General features: G+C 38.5%; 1 protein-coding gene across 3 annotated transcripts; it reads left to right on the top strand.

Moving 5' to 3' along the window:
- Positions 1-199: 199 nt before the first annotated feature.
- On the top strand, positions 200-20872 carry NSUN6 (NOP2/Sun RNA methyltransferase 6). 3 transcript variants are annotated; one of them, XM_063452507.1, is made up of 12 exons: positions 200-366; positions 1090-1193; positions 5112-5267; positions 9416-9495; positions 10022-10131; positions 11058-11211; positions 12607-12688; positions 13739-13858; positions 15767-15911; positions 16011-16162; positions 16816-16941; positions 18114-20872. In XM_063452507.1, exons 2-12 carry the CDS (start codon positions 1119-1121, stop codon positions 18312-18314), a joined length of 1401 nt encoding a protein of 466 aa, XP_063308577.1. In that variant the 5' UTR covers positions 200-366; positions 1090-1118; the 3' UTR covers positions 18315-20872. The 3 variants fall into 3 exon arrangements, with proteins under 3 accessions (XP_063308577.1, XP_063308576.1, XP_063308578.1); XM_063452506.1 differs by having other exon boundaries at positions 200-373; positions 1098-1193; XM_063452508.1 differs by lacking the exon at positions 1090-1193 and having other exon boundaries at positions 201-366.
- Positions 20873-21895: the final 1023 nt, after the last annotated feature.

Genomic DNA, 21895 nt, shown 5'->3' with positions numbered 1-21895 from the left:
ACGGTAACACTAAATGGACAAACAGAATCAACAGTAACGTTCGCGAACTACCCTGTTTAAAATAATAATACAATTTAAAAAAAAAAAAAAAACTAAGAAAATCAAACCATTAATATCGACCCTACCGTTCGTCCTTGGTTGATCCAGTAACTATTGCGGCAGCAGCTGGTCTCTTGCCCATTTTAAAAATGGCGGACGTGTACTAGAACGCATGTTTCTGTGCCCACACCAAGCTTTGGTTTGAACGCGTTCAGCTTTAACCGAGGAAATTGGTACCTTTTGTAATTCCGTCCTCAGAGCTTGGTGGAGTGAGAAAGGAACCTGCTGGCTGCCTGTGTGTGCTGAGAGTGAGCCCAGACATCAATGGTCTCTGCTTTTCCTTCCTATACAGGTTGGGGGGTCTGATCTCACAGATAGATTTTGATGATAGTAATCTTTATGTCAGTCCAGTAGTGACTTTGATATACAAAGATGTTGGCATGAGATTTATTCACTATTAAATTAGGCTAAAATAGCCAATCTGGGATAATTCTCCAACATGGCTATACTCACTACCTGGCTATTTCCCCATGTTTTGTTATTCTGTTTTTAATTAACTACAGCCTTATGTTTACAGGGTTCTTTACTAAGGTGAGAATTCAAAGTGAATTTCACATTTAAGGCCAAACTAGGGAACTGGTGGCAGAACTGATATAGAATTTTTTTCCAGTTCTGCTAGTTGGAATAAATTTGAAATTCACTTTGAATTCTCAATTTAGAAAGAATATATATATATATATATATACAGAACTAACGTACGGTCCATATACATTATTATTATTATTGCCATTTATATAGCGCCAACAGATTCCGTAGCGCTTAACATGTTGATATTGTTAACATAGAGACCATTGCAATATTTTCGCAAATAATTGCAATATTGCTTTTCGTCTTCGTCTACATGTACAGCCTCAAAATGTTTGAGCCATAGCAAAATTCTCATCTTGAAGGACACATTGACATTTCTCAGAGAGAGAAAAATAACAAATGGGGGAGAATGGGGTTAGTTATGTGTAAATTCAAACATTTTAGTTTGTCTATATTTTTCAGTTATTTACAGGTGATTTTTCCAGAGTGAAATGTCTATTTTCCCTAAAATATTGTTAAAAAGTGAAGTTGAAGCTTATCTGTGGAGTGTTTACAACAATAAAGAGGTGAGTTATTGTCAATTATTTGTTAATAAGGCAAAACTTTATAGAACATATTGTGTTGGTTCTTGTGTTAAATACATAGAACCAACGAGAGAAAATGTTTTGTACCCAGAATCGTAGTTGTGCTAGTTAGGTAGTTTAGAAGTTAAAGGGATTCACCAGTGCCAGGAAAACCTATTCGTTTTCCTGGCACTGCAGGACCCTGTAGTGCCCCTCTCCCTCCCACCCCCCATCCCAAGTTGCTGAATGGGTTAAAACTCCTTCAGTGACTTACCGGAGTCCAGCGCTGAGGGACAGCTGGTGGGGGAGACCTAATGGCCGCGCACGCGCATTAGACCCCCCCATATTCAATGCCTATGGGGTTTCGCCGACGCTGGAGGTCCTCACATAGCGTGAGGACGTCCAGCGTCGTATAACACACTTTTAATGTTCTAAGAACACGGCCACTATGAGAGAGGAAAAAATGAAAAGAGGGATTATTAAAACATCAATGGAATGGCTTAACAGGATCATTGGTAGGTGTGTTACAGGAGTGAGAGCACAAGGAACTGTATAAATAAATCAAATGTGCTTAACATAACATAAAATCTGGGACAATGAGCTATGGCCATATAAATACTGAAGCGAAGGGGCAAGGTACTGGTAACAAGTAGAAAACCTATCAGGGAAGACAGGGCTTGGTTGCAAACATAATATAACCTAAAGCACAGTACGGACACAAAAGAAAGGGTGGAGCAAGATTAAATATTGTCTGGGAAAGCGTAGGTGTTGATTAAATAGTATCCTATGGATACCGATGTATTGCAAATAAACATTCAGAACTAAGTACAATACAGCAAACTATACTTAAAGAGATACATTGGTAACTGTGAGTGGCCTGACTTTTACATTTTCCAGCACAAACCTTATGCAAAAAAGAGCCTTAAGGCTCTTAGGGGCTAAAGAGTCGGCTATGTGACTTTAAAGGGACACTATAGTCACCCAAACAACTTTAGCTTAATTAAGTAGTTTTATTGCATAGATCACATCATTGCAGTCTCATTGCTCAATTCTCTGCCATTTAGGAGTTAAATCACTTTGTTTATGTATCCCTAGTCACACCTCCCTGCATGTGACTACACAGACTTCCTAAACACTTCCCGTAAAGTCATCTAATGTTTATACTTCCTTTAGTGCAGATTCTGTTTAATTTAGAACTTATCTCCTGCTCTGTAAATAGCTTGCTACACCCTGCAGGAGCCTACTCTATTTAATTAAAGTTCAATTTACAGAGCAGGAGATAAAAACGTCTAAAGCTAGTTAACATCAAATTGAAAATGAAATCCGTTTTTTTTCCATGCAGACTGTGAGTCACAGCCAGGAGAGCTGGTTCTAGGGCTGCATAAACTAAAGTTATTTAACACCTAAATGCAGTGAATTAAAATTGTCAGCTTTGTTTTCAATTAGGTGCTTTAAATTTAGGGAGAATTTGAATTCTTACTTTAGTATCTAATCCTGTATATGTTTTTATATATGTAACTATTTCTGTCTTTATATTTACCATAAAGGAACACTGTGTCAGGAATACAAACATTTATTCCTAACACTATAGTGTTTAAATATGTAGGTCCCTGGTGAATCACTGGACCAGCAAGTACTGCTAGTGGCCGTCTGAGTAACTGCCACTAGATGTGTCCCTAGGCATCAATGTATTATTAATTATTATTATTATTATTATTATCATTGCCATTAATATAGCGCCAACAGATTCCGTAGTGATATACAATATTATGACAGGGGAGATTTAACTATAAATAGGACAATTACAAGAAAACTTATAGGAACGATAGGTTGAAGAAGACCCTGCTCAAACAAGCTTACAGTCTATAGGAGTTGGGGTATAAAACACATTAGGACGGGAAATGGCAATCAAATAAGGTGGGAGAGAAGCAGAGCCTGAGGAGATAGAGTGCCTCCCTTTAGGATAGAGCAAGAGACAGGTATGTGAGGTAGAGCTTAGTCTGGGAGGCCATAAGCTTTCCTAAAGAGATAGGTTTTAAGGCACTTCTTAAACGATTAAAGACTAGGGGAGAGTCTGATGGCAGTAGGCAGGCTATTCCATGGGAAGGGAGCCACCCGTGAGAAGTCCTGCAAGCGCAAGTTTGCCATACGGGTGCGAGCAGCAGACAGGAGAAGGTCACGGGCAGAGCGGAGACACCGAGAAGGGGCATACCTATGGATCTGTGATGAGATCTAAGAGGGGCTAGAATTGTTCAGTGCTTTATAGGTATGGGTTAGCACTTTGAATTGACTCCTGTAGGATAAAGGACTGACAGAGGGGTGAGGTGTGAGAGGACTGACTAGAGAGCAAAATCAGTCTGGCGGCATCATTTATTACAGACTGTAGCGGGGCGATACGGCTTTTGGGAAGACCTTAGTAGCATCTTGCATAAGAAAGGGGCAGATGCAAGCTATGTTTTTAAGATGGAATCTACAGGATTTGGCAACATACTGGATGTGAGGCTCAATGGTGAGGCCAGAATGAAGTATGATGCCAAGACAGCGCGCTTGCAAGGATGGACTTATGTGGATACCACTAACTTGAAGGGAGAGCGAAAGAAGAGGATAACTATTAGGAGGAGGAAAGACAAGGAGCTCAGTTTTAGAGAGATTGAGTTTCAAAAAGTGGGAGGACATCCAGTCAGAAAGGGAAGATAGGCAAGCAGTGACACGTTGCAGGATGGCAGGTGAGAGGACCGGTGAGGAGAGAGATATCTGGGTGTCATCAGCGTACAGATGCTAGTGGAATCCAAAAGAGGTAATACATTTGCCAAGAGAGGCAGTATAAAGAGAAAATAGAAGGGGACCAAGGACAGAGCCTTGGGAGACTCCAACTGAGACAGGGCGAGGGGAGAGGAGGTATTATTAGAAAAGGAGACACTAAATAAGTGTTGGGAGAGATAAGAGGAAAACCATGAGAGGACAGAGTCACAAAGACCGAGTGATTGAAGAGTTTGAAGAAGGAGAGCATGATCAACAGTGTCAAAGGCAGCAGAGAGCGTTCACGAAGAATTAGTATGGAGTAGTGGCATTTGGATAAACACTGCCTTTTCTATGAAAAGTCAGTATTTACATTGGAAAGTCTGCAGGGAGAGGCTGTAGACCTAAAGCTGAAGTGTTTCTTGTGACTATAGTGTCCCTTTAAATAACCCAGTAGAACATCTTTAAAGGGAAATTCCAGTGCCAGAAAAACGATCCGTTTTCCTGGCACTGGAGGGTCCCTCTCTCTCCCACCCCCCAATCCCCAGTTACTGAAGGGGTGGAAACCCCTTCAGCCACTTACCTGAGGCAGCGGCGATGTCCCTCGCCGCTGTCTCCTCCTCCGCAACGCTCCTCCTCTGTGTTGCGTCGGCCGGCGGGCGAGACTGATCCATGCGCATTACGTCTCCCCATAGGAAAGCATTGAAAACTAATTTCAATGCTTTCCTATGGGGATTTGAGCGACGATGGAGGTCCTCACACAGCGTGAGGACGTCCAGCGACGCTCTAGCACAGGTTTCCTGTGCTATAGAGCAGGAAGTTCCCTCTAGTGGCTGTCTACTAGACAGCCAATAGAGGTGGAGTTAACCCTGCAAGGTAATTATTGCAGTTTTTAAAAAACTGCAATAATTACACTTGCAGGGTTAGGAGTAGTGGGAGTTGGCACCCAGACCACTCCAATGGGCAGAAGTGGTCTGGGTGCCTGGAGTGTCCCTTTAAAAGAAAATTGATTTGAGACACTATAAAAAATTAACGGGGGGGGGGGGGGGGGGTTGTACTTGTTTACAGATGTTACACTGTGGGCCTTTAAAACTGCTGTAAACTATTTGCTACTGTTTAAAATGATATATTTCCTCTTAAAATGCCTATTTTGCAAATCACTGCAAATTCTTTATTTTATAGCTTGTGACTGCATTGGGTGCTGTACAAGCAGAAAAAAGGTTTGAAAGTCTACAGAGTCATCTGGCCCATCCTCCTTCCTTCACAACTGTTCGCGTAAATACTCTTGTTGCCTCAGTAGAAAGCGTGAAACGGCTTCTAAATGAAGAAATACTTAAGGTTTGGACTTTTATTCAAGAGGGACAGATACGATTTGTAGAGTGTGATGTTTACAAGGGTCAATGAACCTTCTCTAAGCTGTGCATAGCAGGCTACTTTCAGCGTTTTACAGTCAGACAGACTAAAAGGCTAGAGGGAGGATATTAGTATACTAGAAATCCTTAATACTTTTTAACTAAATGACTATCATAATTTAAATAAATGTTCCCTATCAGGAAATACTTAAGGACAATGTAAGCACCATAACCACTACGGAGAATACACTATCTGATAACCGCAATGGAATGCTAGAAAAAAGTACTAATCACTAAAAGGTCTCAAAAGACAGAAGAGACCAACTACACCACAGTACTGAACACATACATTCATAACATATAATCTAAAAATAGCACTTTCTCTGATTTCTGTATTTCTTTAGCTAGCGGCTTATTGAGGGCCCGCTGCAGAGATGTTATAATTAAAATTTACATACATAAACAAGTACATATAAGACTGCATCCACTAATCAATAATAAGGACAAATATTACCAACATGTATCAGTTGTTGTATGTGATTTATTTTATTTAGTTATTTCCTTATTTGTTTATATTTATTTTTATCTTGGGTTTCTTTCATTATTATAATATTCATTTAATTTTATCTTATTGAAATGATTTATTTCCTTCCATACATTGGGTGATTATTGATTATGTAGTCTTACTTTTTTTTTTTTATTTTAATTCTTTATTTTTCTTGTGCATGTATAGACAGTGAACATTTTCTTGCGATGCCACAACAGCATTGGCAAGCTTAATTAGAGACAATTGGTTAGACATGGCATGCGATTGGACTGCACATTTTTATGATAATATCAGGCTAAAGCTGGAAAGGTTGAGTCACAAGATAAGATGCAATTTTAAACAAGAAGAAGCTTCGACATTAATAAGTTCTCAATGTAAATACGCTTAATCATTCGTGTCATTAAAACAGCGACATTCTTAGTCATGAAAAGCGTTAACATCAATCACGTTTAAACAATACCATACGTAAGTAAGTAGTGTGTGGTCCTAACTTAGCTGAACAGATCTAGTAGTGTTCCAATAGTACAATGCTTATCCCTTAGAGTAGTTAATGCAGTTACAGAATATAGTCTAGGCACTGATTAATCTAGCAAGTCTAAGGTATATGTAACAGAATGTGAGACCACTGGTAATAATTATTAACTAAAGGAAAAGTAATCTATGCTTCATTTTATATGTTATGGGTTGTCGCTATGTCTAGTAGATTAGGCATATATATGTGAATCATGTTTGTAGTGTGACAGTAGCTGCTTAATATATAATGTGTAGGAAAGTTGCGCTACATGTATATAGGCTAGGAGGCATGGAATGACGGTTAACATTGCAGAATCTTGCCTATCAGAATGAGTAACATCGCTGTGCTATCTGGACGTAGAGTAACATCGCTATTCATTTTAAACACAAAATTAGGTTTACTGTGAATTAAACCACTGGGAACAGGTTTCATCGCAATTAGCATTATAATAACAGGTGCTGGCATGGGAGCCTAAACTGTGTGGGATATGCATTAGATATCTGAATTTGGGTGTTTTGGTGATGTGAGAGTTCCAGACAGTCCGGGCTAAAGATAGCCTTGTGAAGCATTGTGGCTGGTGGTTCAGCCTATACCCAACGCTGGGTGCCATTGCTGCTTGTCGTTCCGTTATAGCCCCTGAACTGAGCGTCTCTGCTTCGGAGGTCTGCCCCGGTGTTGCTGTGCGGGGTGTGTATCCTCTCTGCCTCATGCGTTGCGGCGTTGGCCGGGAGGATTTGAAGCTTGCTGCGTTGGGTGCTGGGGTTTTGGTCGGTGGGGATACTTGTGTGCTTGGATTGTTTGGAAATCCTGGTGTCGTTTGCTTGCGCGCCAGAGGTATGGCACCATTTCCTGCCTCGAGGCCCGCTGGAGTCTGCGTTGCCGGATGGCCTCCCTGGAGGCTCGTGGTACTTGCACGTAGTGGCTACGTCTCGTTGACGGTCTTATCCACGAGACCACCATGGTATTATTTTTTCTGGCTTTTAGGAACAGCTATTTTTTTTTGTTCCAGTTTTCGGCATCTTTAACATTTTAAGTATTCAGAGTTTCACATCCTTCTTTGGCGTTATTTTTAGAAGCGGGTGGCATTTATTTTATTTTATTACAAGCTAGGGTTGATTTATTTGGGGGGGGGGAAGGGGTGCCCTCGTAGGCACAATAGGGACAATTATTTTTCCAACCTTCCTCCCCTCCCCTCCCCCCACCCGTGTCTGCTATATATCTGTTACAATTGCAGGGTTTTTTTCAGCTCTCCTGCAGTATCAGACGCTTTATCAAACAGACCAATATATTTCTATAATCACTGTAACGACTAGCTACTTTTGTTACATAATTTCCTTTGTGGCTAAGTGCCTGCAGGTACAAAGATACACAGATGCCAAAATAAGCCAGAGCCTTTATTGTTTACTACTTTAGAAAGCACTTATTAACAAAGTTTCTATCAGTTGGGACTGTGTTACCAAACTTTCATCTGACATACTAAGAAGCAATTTGTACAAACACTTTGTTAAAGGTTCTTACTATTGATTAGTGTGGACCAGCCTCTGCTATTTTTTAAATTTATATGTTATGAATGTATGTGTTCAATACTGTGGTGTAGTTGGTCTCTTCTATCTTTTGAGACCTTTTAGTGATTAGTACTTTTACTAAAAGTTACGTTTTAACTTTTATATACATTTTTCTAGCATTCCATTGCGGTTATCAGATAGTGTATTCTCCGTTTCTCTCTCTTTGTTTGTTTTCTATTTTCACTACAGGGGTTATCCCCCACCAAGGAGCTATACACAGGCAGTAATTATTATATTTTCTCCTTCTTTTTCTTTCTCAGAGTAAAACCATAACCACTACAGTTCATTGTAGTGTTTATGGTGCAGTTAGTGTTTAGGTTCTGTCACTCAGTTTGAAGAAAACAACGGGGCTCTCTTGTTACCCAAAACACAGCCCTTTTGCAGCTGCTCAGATAATGCAGTATTTACACTCAAACTAATTGAATATTTTTTACTAGAAAATAATTCAGGTCTTCGTGTATAGTTGATGTTAGTCCGTATGTAGCAAGAGTTTGACACCACTGCCCTATTTCATGGTTATGCTACTATGCAAGTAATGGTTATTAGAATTAGAATATGTCTTCTCCCTTAAAGGATATTATCTGCCATTGTAATCATTAAAAGGTTATTATATTCACCATAACCACTTCTGCTTTTAGACTTATTTAAGCTTCCACATTGCTTAACCCCTTAAGGACCAAACTTCTGGAATAAAAGGGAATCATGACATGTCAGGCACGTCGTGTGTCCTTAAGGGGTTAAAGGACCTCTCCACACAGAAAATAAGTCACTGTTTAGTAGATATACCCCAATGGATGCATTGATTCATACATGTAGCCATAGTGGGTATATCTTGAAAGAGGTTTTTATGGCTGTAACTTTTGCAAGCCCTCCTCTTTCTCCCCAGAAGAGACTTTCATTGATAAGCCTCCCTGCATGGAGATGCTGAACGTTCTCCACATAGATGCTTTGATTCAATGCATCTCTATGAAGAGATGCTGATTGGCGCATCAGTGTTTTGCTACACATGCACAATAGCCTTTCTATGCTTTCCTATGGCAATGCATTATATTAGCTGAGATCATCAAGATTGACGATCTCAGTCATGGAAGTGGAGCGTGGGATAAAAGGTAAGTTTAAATACCTTTTCAGAGCGACCTGAGGGGGCTAAATAGTTAGTTTAACACTATAGTATTAGGAAGATCATATGCTTCTGTATGAGAAGTATTTGATTGGACCTCGCGGGGGAAGGAGTGACATAAAGCGGGATGTGGAAACCAGCGAGTGGAGCTTCATCCGGTGCTGTAAACCTAGTTAGTTATTGCTTATTTTACTGTGTTTTCTTAAATATAAAGGGGTTGAACCTAATGACTAATGCACAACAAGGAATTCTAAAAATAATAATGAAAAAGGGTTGAAGTAACCTTTTAAGAGCCTTGATTTGATTAAAAGTACATGATTAATATATTCTTTCGAACCGTAATTACAAAATGCATCATTTTAAGTAAATGCTTTCTTTATTTCAACAGCAAATCCCTGATGTTAACTTCCCAATTTTAGAGCACCCTCAGCTTCATGACCTCTTGTTAATTCCGGTCATTGGCCCAAGGTTTGTAAAGTCTAATAATAAAAGTCAAATGTTATTTCCAAATGCACACATGAAATTAGGAGGTTAGTTAAGTTTACTGCATCTTAAAAAAAAAACAAAAACATAAATAACTAGCTGTGTTTTGGGTTTTTGTTTTTTTTTGTTTTTTGGGGGGGAGGGGTTTGTTTTGTTTTTTAAATTCAGAAATCATTTGCCTACCTTTCCCAGCCCATCTTTTCGAACAGGCATCTTTCAGCACCTTTGATCGGGTTATCCGTTAAAATAACCAGACAGAAAATGCTGCAGGCAAAAGGCTCAACATTTTTGAAAGGCGACAGATGTTGACAATTAGTTGGCATTGGGTCACTTAACTGATAATCCTGTATGAAGCTAGCATATACATCCTTTAGGTAAAAGGGCTTAGATTTAGCCATACATATTCACTCACGTGTTTAATTTTATTATACTGGAGACCTGTTTGCATCATTCTCCGCAGTGATCTATTTGGAGCGCTTGACAAATAACATTGTACCTTTTGTGTAATTAGGAGGAAGCTGAAACAACATTCTGTTGAAGTTATAGTTGGAGCCCAATGTGCAAATGCTGTTCTTAGAGGAGCCCATGTTTACTCTGCTGGGATTTTGTCTGCATCCAAATGTAAGAGACTTTCGGTACTTGTGTGACAAGCAAATATCTGTTTTTTTTAAGCAAAGTCCTTGGCGTACACTTAAACGTTTCAGTGTATCCAGTGGGACATATGTGTAGTCCAGAATTGCTCTTTAAATGTCTAGAACTTTTCATTGGTTTCCAAGGTGAATGCTCTATATTTGTAAACTCTGTCCCAGATTTGCTTTTCATATATTGCATTTTGTATATTTTAAGTCTTTTCATATCCTATATAAACACAAAAAAATGTACGTGCTAAGTCAGATCAATAAGCTACTATGAAAATAAGCAGTTGAGGAAATCAAAATAGCAGTAATGGTGAAAACATATTTAAACACTAGCTCAAAAAAGGTTCTGTCCAAAGTTCATCCATTGGAGGGGGCCTATCAGTGGTGCCCAGACTGAGGCTTCCGGATTAATTCTTTGGACTTAAACGGAAGTAGCTGGGCATAGATAACAGTGCCGTACTGAAGATTTGGGGTCTTAACAATTCGTTAAGGGCTTCCTCGCTCCATAACAATTGAATTCTGATGCAGGAGTAAAGAGTACAGTGTTCTATCATACTACCCGTTGTACTAATTCCTCTAATGTGAAAACTGTGAATGGACCTTCATTTTTAACCAAGGTCTGTAACTGCGAAGCTGTATAATCTCAGCATTGGGTAAACCTCTATTCCTCTACAAACTCCCTTTTATTACATTTCTCTCTGGGATGATGATCTGAACAATGGGTGGACTAACAGACATGTTTTTGTAACCAGATGGGCTGGGATGCACAGAAACAGAGGGGCTTGAGGGTTGCTATCACTATTTTTCTATATCACTCTGCTTGGTAGTACAACTCTTATAATTTTGCTGTGGGATTTGTTATAATAAATATTGTAAATCTGATCTCTTGTCTGTAATTTTCCCCTGCAGGGATGAAATCTGACAATGAGGTATCTGTGTACTCTGATATTGAAGGAAAATGTAAAAGAGGCGCCAAAGAGTTTCTTGGAACAAAGATTTTTATTGGTAATGGAATCTCCGAATTGAGTCGAAAAGAAATCTTCTGTTCAAACGTCCCTATAAAGTAGGTACCAAACTATCAGGGCACTGTGGTAGAGAAACTGTAATTTTTTCATCTCACCAGACAATTGTTTTTAAGTACACTTACCTCTGCAGCCATCAATCCCACAAAGGTGTGTCTCATGATTCATGCATCGGTATTCTACACCTATAATGCTGAAGGCTCAAATGTGTATTTTATTATTTTTATGCTTTACATGTACATGCTTGTTTAGACTCTTTTACACACATCATAGGATTCCATTTATGTGTTGCCTGACTTTTCCTTGACATTACTTGATGGTGCAGACTCAAACTTAAAGGGACACTATAGTCATCAGAACAACTACAGCTTAATGTAGTTGTTCTGGTGAGTATATTCCGTCCCTTCAGGCTTTTTGCAGTAAAAACTGTCTTTTCAGAGAAAAATAAGTGTTGCCATTACAGCCAAGGGACACTTCCAGTGGCCACTCCTCAGATGGCTACTAGAGGTGCTTCCTTGGGCAGTGCTGCACATGTGTATAGATTCAATGCATCTCTATGAGAAGATGATGGTGGTTCAGGGTGGTGTTTGGCTCTGCCCACCGGCCCACCTCCTTGGCTGAGAGCATCAAAATTGACAATTTTAGCCAATACGAAGATTTTCTATGAGATCATCACTTCTGATTATGTCATCCATGGAGTCAGATCAGGGGCAGACTGGAATAAATGTAAGATTTTACCATATTTAGGGGGAGAGGGAAGGGGGGCAATGAGTTAGTGTCCTTTTAACATTATAGGTCAGGAATACATGTTTGTGTTCCTGACCCTTTAGTGTTCCTTTAAAAAAAGGCTACACATAGGTAACATTTATTTACTTATTGGTTATTTGTGCAGACATTCCCAAGGTGACTGTTTCTATATAAATGATAAAGTATCTGTCAAAATTAATTATATATGTGCGTATAATTGTTCACCAGTTGCATGATTGATACATGAAAAGGGTTACAAACAAACTAAATTAATACAAAATTCAGTCATGGACTGTTCTGCACCTCTGTTGCTCCTGAAACCCTCTAAAGAGGAGGTGGACCAGGCATAGATGAAATTGCAAGCGATGCACGAGATGTCCACCCCCTATTGCTAAAATTTGAAATCTAGAGCAGTTTAATTCATCCTTAAGCCTTTGTTACAGTTATCTGCATTCATGGTCTGGCAACATTTGAACTCTGCTTCTATAGTGATGGAGCAAAACTAGGGGGTGCACCAGGTAGATGGAGCAAGGAGAGAACCCATCTGGGTGGTATGTTCCTGAGAACCAACAACCAAAAAAACAAATCCTTATGCCCTAGTCATCTTAATGATTAATACATCACTGGGTGTCTTTGTAAAGTGTTTCTTGGTAACCTCGAACATTTCTACATTCTTCCTGTTTTTATAGGGGAAAAGGCATCCGAATGACTGAACCTGTATACCTGAGCCCATCATTTGATCGCATACTTCCAGGTTCTATATTTCTGCAGGTAAGTAAATCTGTTTAGAAAACTACGTTATAATGGAGTTTGTGGTTCCTGTAGACATGATAGTGTTGTTTTATTTAAGTGATAGTTTTTTTGTTATCTTTCTGAATGATCTCCCTGGGAAAATGATCACTTTCCATTAAAAAGTCAGTTTAAGCATCGAAACCACTTCTACTTAATAAACTGATTTAGCCGCCTCCTATTGCACTGCATTAATAATGCAGAATTAACACTTCCACATCAATATTAGCTTCACCCATCCTACATGCCAAACTGGCATGTAAGATGAGTGAAGTACTCTCAGCTAATTATATACATAATTATGCATGCTTTGAGGATATTACAAAACCAACAGTACTTCATACCCCAATAGATTTTACTCCATCAAAATTTCTGTGTTGGTATGAGCAGCCAAGACCGCTTTTGAAGCACAAAGGAAGACTCACATTGCACATTGCACTTTGTATATCTTAATATAATCTTATATTGTTATACCATTTGATATTTTTTTTATTAATGTATACTGATTTTTATTTTAATTTTATTTATTTATTTTTACAAATTCCCGTGCTTACCTTTTTTAATTTCCCCTTTTCTGACCGCACTTTCATTTGGATTGCCATTCATCCGACCCAATGCTCGCTATTTTGCAAGCTTCTTTTGCCTCTCAATATTCTGTGCTCTTTCTACCATACTTGAAAAGCAGTGAACAGTTGTGAAATAGTGAGTACTGGGTAAGATAAGTGATAATCCAACAAGAGGTGCATAAAGATGGCTTTCAGGAAGTGGGAACTGTGGGCAAAGGATTTCCTCAAATATCTTTATGAACATCAATAAAACAATATATATTTTCTTATAACAAAGATCATATTAAAAATAGTAAACAATTTGATGACCGTATTCCTTTAAGAAGATGTAGTGCCAGTGAATCCAATCATATACAGACTGCCTAATGTTTGATTTGAATCCACATCAGCACCATTTGGTGTTCTTGTCTGTGTACACATCAAAAATGTGTTACCTGCTTAAAATGTTCTGTTTTCTCATTCCTAGAATTTACCTTCTGCTGTTGTGAGTTATGTCCTGAGTCCACAGCCAGGAGAACGCATTTTAGATATGTGTGCTGCTCCGGGTGGAAAGACGACGCACATTGCTTCCCTCATGAATGACCAGGTGAGTTACGAGTGTCTGGACTTCGAAATGAGACCTGTATGACGTCAGTGGTGATTAATTGGGAGCCTGTGCACCTCAATTCGCAGTAAGTTCCCTCCAGTTCGAGCTATACTGACAAGCTACAAATGCATTTTGCTATGAGCTCAGTATTGTGCCCAGTACCAAGAAACCCTAATGAGATTAACACATATTTGACCCAAATAAAGGCCCAAAGGCTTGTATCTGGTACAGTACAGAAGTCCTGTGATTTTATGTTAGGCCTTTTGCAATGTGAGCTGCAGGTGGGAATACAGAGGTGGTTGGAGGTTGCATTTCCAAACAATGACCAGAAACACTGCTCAGAAAGTAAGACTTATCTAATGAGCAGTGGGTGGATGTGATGGCCCAAACCAAAGTAGTAATGTAAAACACCCTTTTAGCTCATTTACGAGCAATCTTCATTGTTAAGTCTTTGAACTTTGTGAAGCCCATTAATTGAACAGGTCAGCAGAGAACTATCACAGTAACACATTTGCTGAAGTGTAGAGGTAATTTCACTTCCTCAATCTCCACAAAAGCTTTGCAGTGCTGTATGCACGCTTGTTAATTTGTAAGGCACTAATGGAGAAATTACTGTGCGAGCATACATCATATGAAAATGCCTCCATTAGATGCCTGAGTGCATGTGTCTGCTCTCAAGGCATCATGGGGCATGAAGTAACCAATATTTGGATTTGAAGTGGAGATGTTAAAGGGGAACTTTCACTTTCCAGATTTTTTTTCATATTTTGTTTACGTATCATCTACATTTAACAAATATGTACTTTTTGTGAAAAATAAAATCTTGCATTAACACCTCTTTAGCCTGCATCTGAGCACTTCTATCTTGGCACTCTGTCCTTTGCACCTGTAACTTAGCATAGAGAAAGCATGCAGAGAATGGGAGACATGAAATAATTATCATTTGCAATGTATGCCCTCGCTGTGCCTGGACTGAACGAGATCGTAATGTCATTTTCTGAATCTTTAATGCGAATATAAAAGAAAACCAGAATCATTTCAAAGAAAGGTAACACAAGTCACAGGTGATTTTCAATGTTTTATTCAGTGGTGCTGTTTCCCAGGAGGTGAGGGTATTCTCTGGAACACTTGTAATCCATATTCTCATCCTAACCTGACATTTCTAGCATCGTCCGTATTTGTCATAAATGTTAAATTCTCATCTCCTCTTTTAAGGAAAAAAAAAAAACACTAACTCGATCCAAAATATTATTACAGCTGACCCTGCTCACTTCCATGGATATCTCCAAAACCTTTCCAAATATAGGGATTTTACTGTGGGAAAGCTTCAAGACTTGATTATTATTCTTTATGAAATGGGAGTACAGACAAGGCGGTCAAAAAAAAGAAATCCCATCTTTTAGCCCTAATACTGCTAGATCTGTGTTTAGTTAGCGATGTTTTGTTTTTATGCCAAGAAATGAAAAGTAAGATGAAAGAAAACCGCTCTGTGTCATCTTAAAGGGATCGCTAATTTAATAATTAGGATCTGAGTATCATTTTATGGTTGTAATCTCCCAGTGGGGTTCAAAGTGCTTCCCATAGTTTATATAAAGAATCCACGTACGCAGATAAAAAGGACGGAACACATGGTTAGGTGACATGAAGAAAAAGGACAGTTGGCAGTAGTTACAGTGAATCTACTCCACATATACGTCTGGTCTTTTTCTTGTAAAAAAAAAAACATAGTTTGTCCCTTCCACGCTTTAAGTCTGCTTTTCATGATTTGGACTTTACATGTGATTTAGAGTTCATTTTCAAGCATTGCATTTCCGACCTGCGGTGTTCAGGCAGTGCGAGAACTCCAATTTTTATTTTTTTTGCAGCCTATGGTGTTTACTGTTGTCTATGTGTTTTCTCTTCTTCCAGGGAGAAGTCATAGCTATAGATAAGATTGCTAACAAAGTTGAAAAAATTAAAAGCAACGCTTCTCTTCTAAAAATGAGTTGTATAAAAGCGTTCCACTTTGACAGCACCAAGGCTGTAGCAACTGAAGAACGTGTGACTGGTGAAGGTATGAGACAAAAGCTTTCTCATGTGTATACAGTATATAATTTCTTTTCTTTTTGATTTATATAAATAACAAAATATTATATTTTAAATTGCATGGCAGGAGATGGACCTCCATTCTTGGCAGAGTCTTTTGATCGAATTCTTTTAGATGCCCCTTGTAGCGGAATGGGGCAAAGACCAAATATGATTTGCAATTTCTCTTTGAAAGAACTGACCTCCTATCAGCCGCTGCAGCGCAAACTATTCACAGTGGTAAGTGTGCTTAGATTGCTTTCTATGTGTAATGTATTCAGTGTAGATAAATGCAGCTATTAATCTGTGTTTCAAGTTGCAAATACAGTTTTGTCCATGTGTCGAAACCTATAGGGAACTCTCTGTGCAATCCTTCCGTAGTCCTATAGTCCTGCATTCTGATGTCCAGTGTATGTCTAACTATATGCCCTGGACAATTTAAATACGTATCTCCAGATAAGGAAGATCTTTTGTATCTTGTCGTATTAATTGACCCCTTTTCTAATCGTAAATGCTTTTTTTCGTATCAGACATTGTTTAACGCTAGTTGGCTTTTTGCTGGTAGCTGATTGGATGACTCAGCATGTAGTACCAGAAGATCATTTTATTGGAAAAATGTAATGTAAAAGCACAGTAATGTTATCCTATACTGTGATCAGTTCATTTGAAATTGGAGGTACTTTTTTAAATCTTTACTATTTTTTTTATTTTAAGCAGGGCTTGACATAAATTGTACATGTCCAAGATCTATTCGTTTGTTTACACACCACATACAAATTTTGTTGTTTTGAGTGTTTTGTTTTTTTTATGCTCCACAATTACACTTTTTGGTTTTTGTACTTTTGTTTAATGTAAACGTCATTTACTTCATTAAGGTTTTTTTTTTTTTTTAGGCTGTTGAACTATTAAAGAGTGGCGGTGTTCTAGTTTATAGCACATGCACTGTAACTTTGTCTGAAAACGAAGAGCAGGTAGCTTGGGCTCTGCAAGCATTCCCGTGCCTTCAACTTCAATCCCAGGTAAAATATACTTTGTCATTTCCTTTATTTTCTTTTATCTTAAAGGAAAATCCCAAGCACCATAACCACTACAGTGCATTGTGGTAGTTAGCTGCCAGGAGGGCCCTGGTGCACCCCCAGTGTAAGTGGTCAAACCTTTTGCTAATCAATTAACAATGTAGGGTCCGACAGTCATCTGTCACTTCCTCTATGAAAGACGGAAGCTCTCTGCATTGAGCTGAGCCTGGCAGTGCAGAGCTTAGTTCATTGAAAAAACAATGATCAGTTGATGCTCACAGACAAGGGAATAGCCCTGCGCAACAGGGCTTGGTTAAAGGAAAACTCCAGTGCCAGGAAAACAATCAGTTTTCCTGGCACTGCAGGTTCCCTCTCCCTCCCACCCCCCATCCCCAGTTGCTGAAGGGGTGAAAACCCCTTCAGTCACTTACCTGAGGCTGATCCCGGCCACCGGCCGAGGAGACCCAATGCGCATGTGCGGCAATGCCGCACATGCGCATTGGGTCTCCCCATAGGAAAGCATTGAAAAAGATTTTCAATGCTTTCTTATGGGGAATTGAGCGACGCTGGAGGTCCTTACACAGCGTGAGGACGTCCAGCGACGCTCTAGCACAGATAATCTGTGCTATGAGTCAGGAAGTTCCCTTTAGTGGCTGTCTAGTAGACAGCCACTAGAGGTGGAATTAACCCTGCAAGGTAATTATTGCAGTTTATAAAAAACTGCAATAATTACACTTGCAGGGTTAAGAGTAGTGGGAGTTGGCACCCAGACCACTCCAACGGGCAGAAGTGGTCTGGGTGCCTGGAGTGTCCCTTTAAGGAAACTGAATGGAAGCTCTGGTCTGGTCTCCATGGAGGAAGTGACCCATACTTAGCAGACTCCAGGTAGAAAGTCAAAATGTATTGAATTATTTATTTTAATCAAGAATGATAATTTTCTGAATAAACTTTTTTATTACCTCAATTTTCTACTTAAAAAAAAAGCAAAGTGTGTGTGTGTATATATATATATATATATATATATATATATATATATATATATATATATATGTGTGTGTGTGTGTATATGTATATGTGTGTATGTATGTATGTGTATATATATATATATACATACATAAATTTTTCTGGATTCTTGAATGTCCACAAGTATCTTATTTATTTATTTCATGCAACAGGATCCCCATATTGGTGGTGCGGGGATGATGGGTGCTGGATTGTCACCTGACCAACTTCAGCTGCTGCAAAGGTTTGACCCATCGTCAGTGGATTTGCCTGATGCTGAATTAGATATTGTGACTTCAAAGGATGAAGACCTGGTTGTTTTAGCAAACAAGGACACCATAGGCTTTTTTATTGCAAAATTTATCAAAAAATAAATAACTCAAAAACTTTTTAAAGATTATTTTAGTGAAAATCTACTTTGCAAAAGAAGAGACACAGTATTCAGGTTGTGAATTTATTACGGCTACACCATTACCATGACAAGAAAGAAATGTCTGCGTTCCCATAGTAGCAGACTGTCTGCAAGCTGTTCAGCTACTGTGAATAAAGGACAAAATCAATGTTAGTGGGTGTTAAGCCTACATTCACAGTGTACAAGATTACACCTGAATCACACCATGATTGGTCCAAAGTGGGATCATATTTTTAGTACGCGATTCAACTATTCTAATAGAGTGGTGAACAGAGCTACTGCATACTACCACATAGACAACTAATAGAGTAGTGAACAGAGCTTCTGCATACCACCACATAGAGGGCCAACAGAGTGGTGAACAGAGCTACTGCATACTGCCACATAGACAACTAATAGAGTGGCGAACAGAGCTACTGCATACTGCCACATAGACAACTAATAGAGTGGTGAACAGAACTACTGCATACTGACACATAGACAACTAATAGAGTGGTGAACAGAACTACTGCATACTACCACATAGACAACTAATAGAGTGGTGAACAGAGCTACTGCATACTGACACATAGACAACTAATAGAGTGGTGAACAGAGCTACTGCATACTGACACATAGACAACTAATAGAGTGGTGAACAGAGCTACTGCATACTGCCACATAGACAACTAATAGAGTGGTGCTCTTTTAAAGGTAGATTGCTACTAGGTATCAAAGGGTAGCTTAATACAATCACTAACCCTTTTGAACTGGTGCCATCTTCTGTTTCCTTTCCTCCGGTGCAAAATAACTCCTAAGTGATGCTCCGCTCCACCACATAAGCGTATAATCCAAAACAGAAGAATGTGGACCTTCTATTTTGAATTACACAATAATGACACCCCTCCGCACTGGTGGACATATCGAGGTGCGGACATGTTTGGAGTTGTGGCATGCTTGTGGTACCTAGCAAATCCATATTGTTTCCTTTTATCCATTCATTGCATTATCCTCTTGGATTCACTATGGAGCCCCTCTTCTCTTATTTGGGAGAGTACCCATTTCAGAATTGCCCTGATTTCTAGATATTTATATTATTTTATTGGTGTTCTCTCTTTGCTTTCTTTCGTGAATGGCTTTATTTTATTTATTTATTTGACTCCTCTGTAGTGGGTTATTGCTTTGATTGATTTGCTGACCTGTTGGCCTGATGGATAAACTTATATGATGTGCTATACCTCCTTTTTATTTAAAAAAAAAAAAGTTATCTTGCGCCTCCTAAATTGTTCTCTATTTATCTACTGATAATGTTAGACACCCCATTTATTACAGAGATGGCTGTATTTATTATTATTCCAATGGGACACCAAATTAGCCTTGTTAGAGTGCAATAGTCCAGCAACGTAGACTACAAATTACACCTATTGTTCCTGGAGAATCTCGTTGACATTGCATTTTTTATCTTATCTGATCTTTTACTTTAATGCAGTGCATTAAGATTATAAATACATGTGCAAAGCAGATCTGAGTAAATCACAAATAAAGAACCACAAACCATAGTCAAAATCCCTTTGTGTCACTATACCCCACTCCCTCTAGAATGTAAGCTCATTGAGCAGGGCCCTCCTTCTCTGTTCCTGTACGTCCAATTGTCTGGTTAAAATTACATGTCTGTTAGTGCATCCATTGTACAGCGCTACGGAATGTGATGGTGCTATATAAATAATAAAATAATAATAATTGAATGCAGGTTTAATTAAAGAGAGGGCAAGAACTGTATGCATCAAATAATACTCTAAATCTGATCGCTTCACTGAGGACTTTTAGATGGTTTGAATTGTTGTTTTGCTGCAATACAGTTTTAGGAGATTTGTTTTGTGTAAGATGAAAAAAATAAAAACATATAGCATTGATAGCAAAATGTTTTGTAACCCAGAAAAAAAATTATGTGCAGTGGCCACAAATAGGAACAAGACGCACGAAAAAAAACAAGAACATTCTGTTATGGTTTTAGATTGTAATTTATAGTTAATTATCTAGACTAGATTATTAGAGGTTCTTTGTCCACCTCCAGTTATGAAAAACCACTCTTGTTTTTATCTTTTCTATTACTGACATTTTAAGAGGCAAGCTAATTCTGGAATAAATTCTCTATTTAGCTCAAAAATGGTACTTGTGAGCAACTTCAGCTTGTGTTTATCTTTCAGTAGATAAGAAGATAAAAACGGACTTCCTCTAAAACATTTATTTATAGAAGTTTCAGCTGATATGTCAAGTGCTCTTAAATCTCCAGAAGCAACTGGGAATTTGAGTTGTTTTGTTGTAATTTTAGAACCTTCATCAATTACGTTTCAACTTTAATTAGGTATTTTAGTTCCTCTTTCTAGATAGTTATTATTAGCTGTTCATAACCTGTCTTATAATCGCTGTCTTGCTAGCTGCGTTCACATACATGGACTGTATTCCATTTCAACTTTATAGATGAACATATAATAAACACAGTAATAAACCAGGTATTTATATCTCAATCACCAACCTGCAGTAAACATTTTTGACATGTAGGCAATAATAGCTGTAGGTGCAAATATCCATTTTGATATCTATCCTAGCTGTTCATATAAGGGTTAATTTGAACCAAGATTAAGTTTGGCATTTTATCTCATATTCTCGGAAATAGGATTTATATAAAATCCTAGTTACGGGAAAAGTACTGATTTCGAAATGTTCTTGTTAATTGTCCAAGATATCGGTATTTTGTAAATATCTGGTTTTAATCAAATATGTATTGCGTTATATTGCGAAAGATTATAACTAGAAACAGCTGTTTATAACTTGTGAAAAACAAATTATGTCACTAATGCTCATGGCCCCCACCGACATGAGAGTGGGGTATAAATGCATATGACTGTATAATAAACTTTGAATTGGTTATAGAACACATCTCTTGTCTTCTTGACTGATTCCCGGGATCCTGTCTATCACAGAGGGTGTGGCTCTAGCAAAATATCCATCTAACTAAGAGAGTTTCGTATATAGCTGATTTTAACCCCAACAACTTGGTACCAGAAGTGGGGTCAATTAAAGGAGGAAATCAGGTAGGAGGATTCGGTGTCTTTTTGACCTTTATTCTTTTACCTGTCTTTTCCCAACCTTTACACATTGCACATTAGATTATGATTTTATTTAAAGGGGAATTTCACTTTTGAGATTTTTTTCACTCCTTGGGTAGGAGATGAGGTTGTACATAACTGTGGGAGACGTCCCAGGACCCCTCTTTCTTTGAAAGAAAAGAGGTTGCCTTTGTTAAGGTTGTAAAAAAAGGTATTCAGTCTGACAGGTATTGGCAGACTGCGGTATAATTCAGTCTGTTAGACAGACTGCGGTATAATTCAGTCTGTTAGACAGACTGCGGTGTATAATTCAGTCTCTTAGCAGACTGCGGTAAAGTTATGTACAGGTAAAACTTTTGCAAACTGTAATGTTTTAGCAAAGGAAAAAAAAATAAAATAAATAAAACAAAATTAAAAAGGCAATTGTGTTAAACTACGTACTCTGTTGATGGGT

This window comes from Pelobates fuscus, chromosome 4, assembly GCF_036172605.1.
Source record: "Pelobates fuscus isolate aPelFus1 chromosome 4, aPelFus1.pri, whole genome shotgun sequence".
Lineage (NCBI taxonomy): Eukaryota > Metazoa > Chordata > Amphibia > Anura > Pelobatidae > Pelobates > Pelobates fuscus.
The sequence above is the reverse complement of the archived record's forward strand: the minus strand, read 5'-3'. Positions and strand labels throughout refer to the sequence as shown.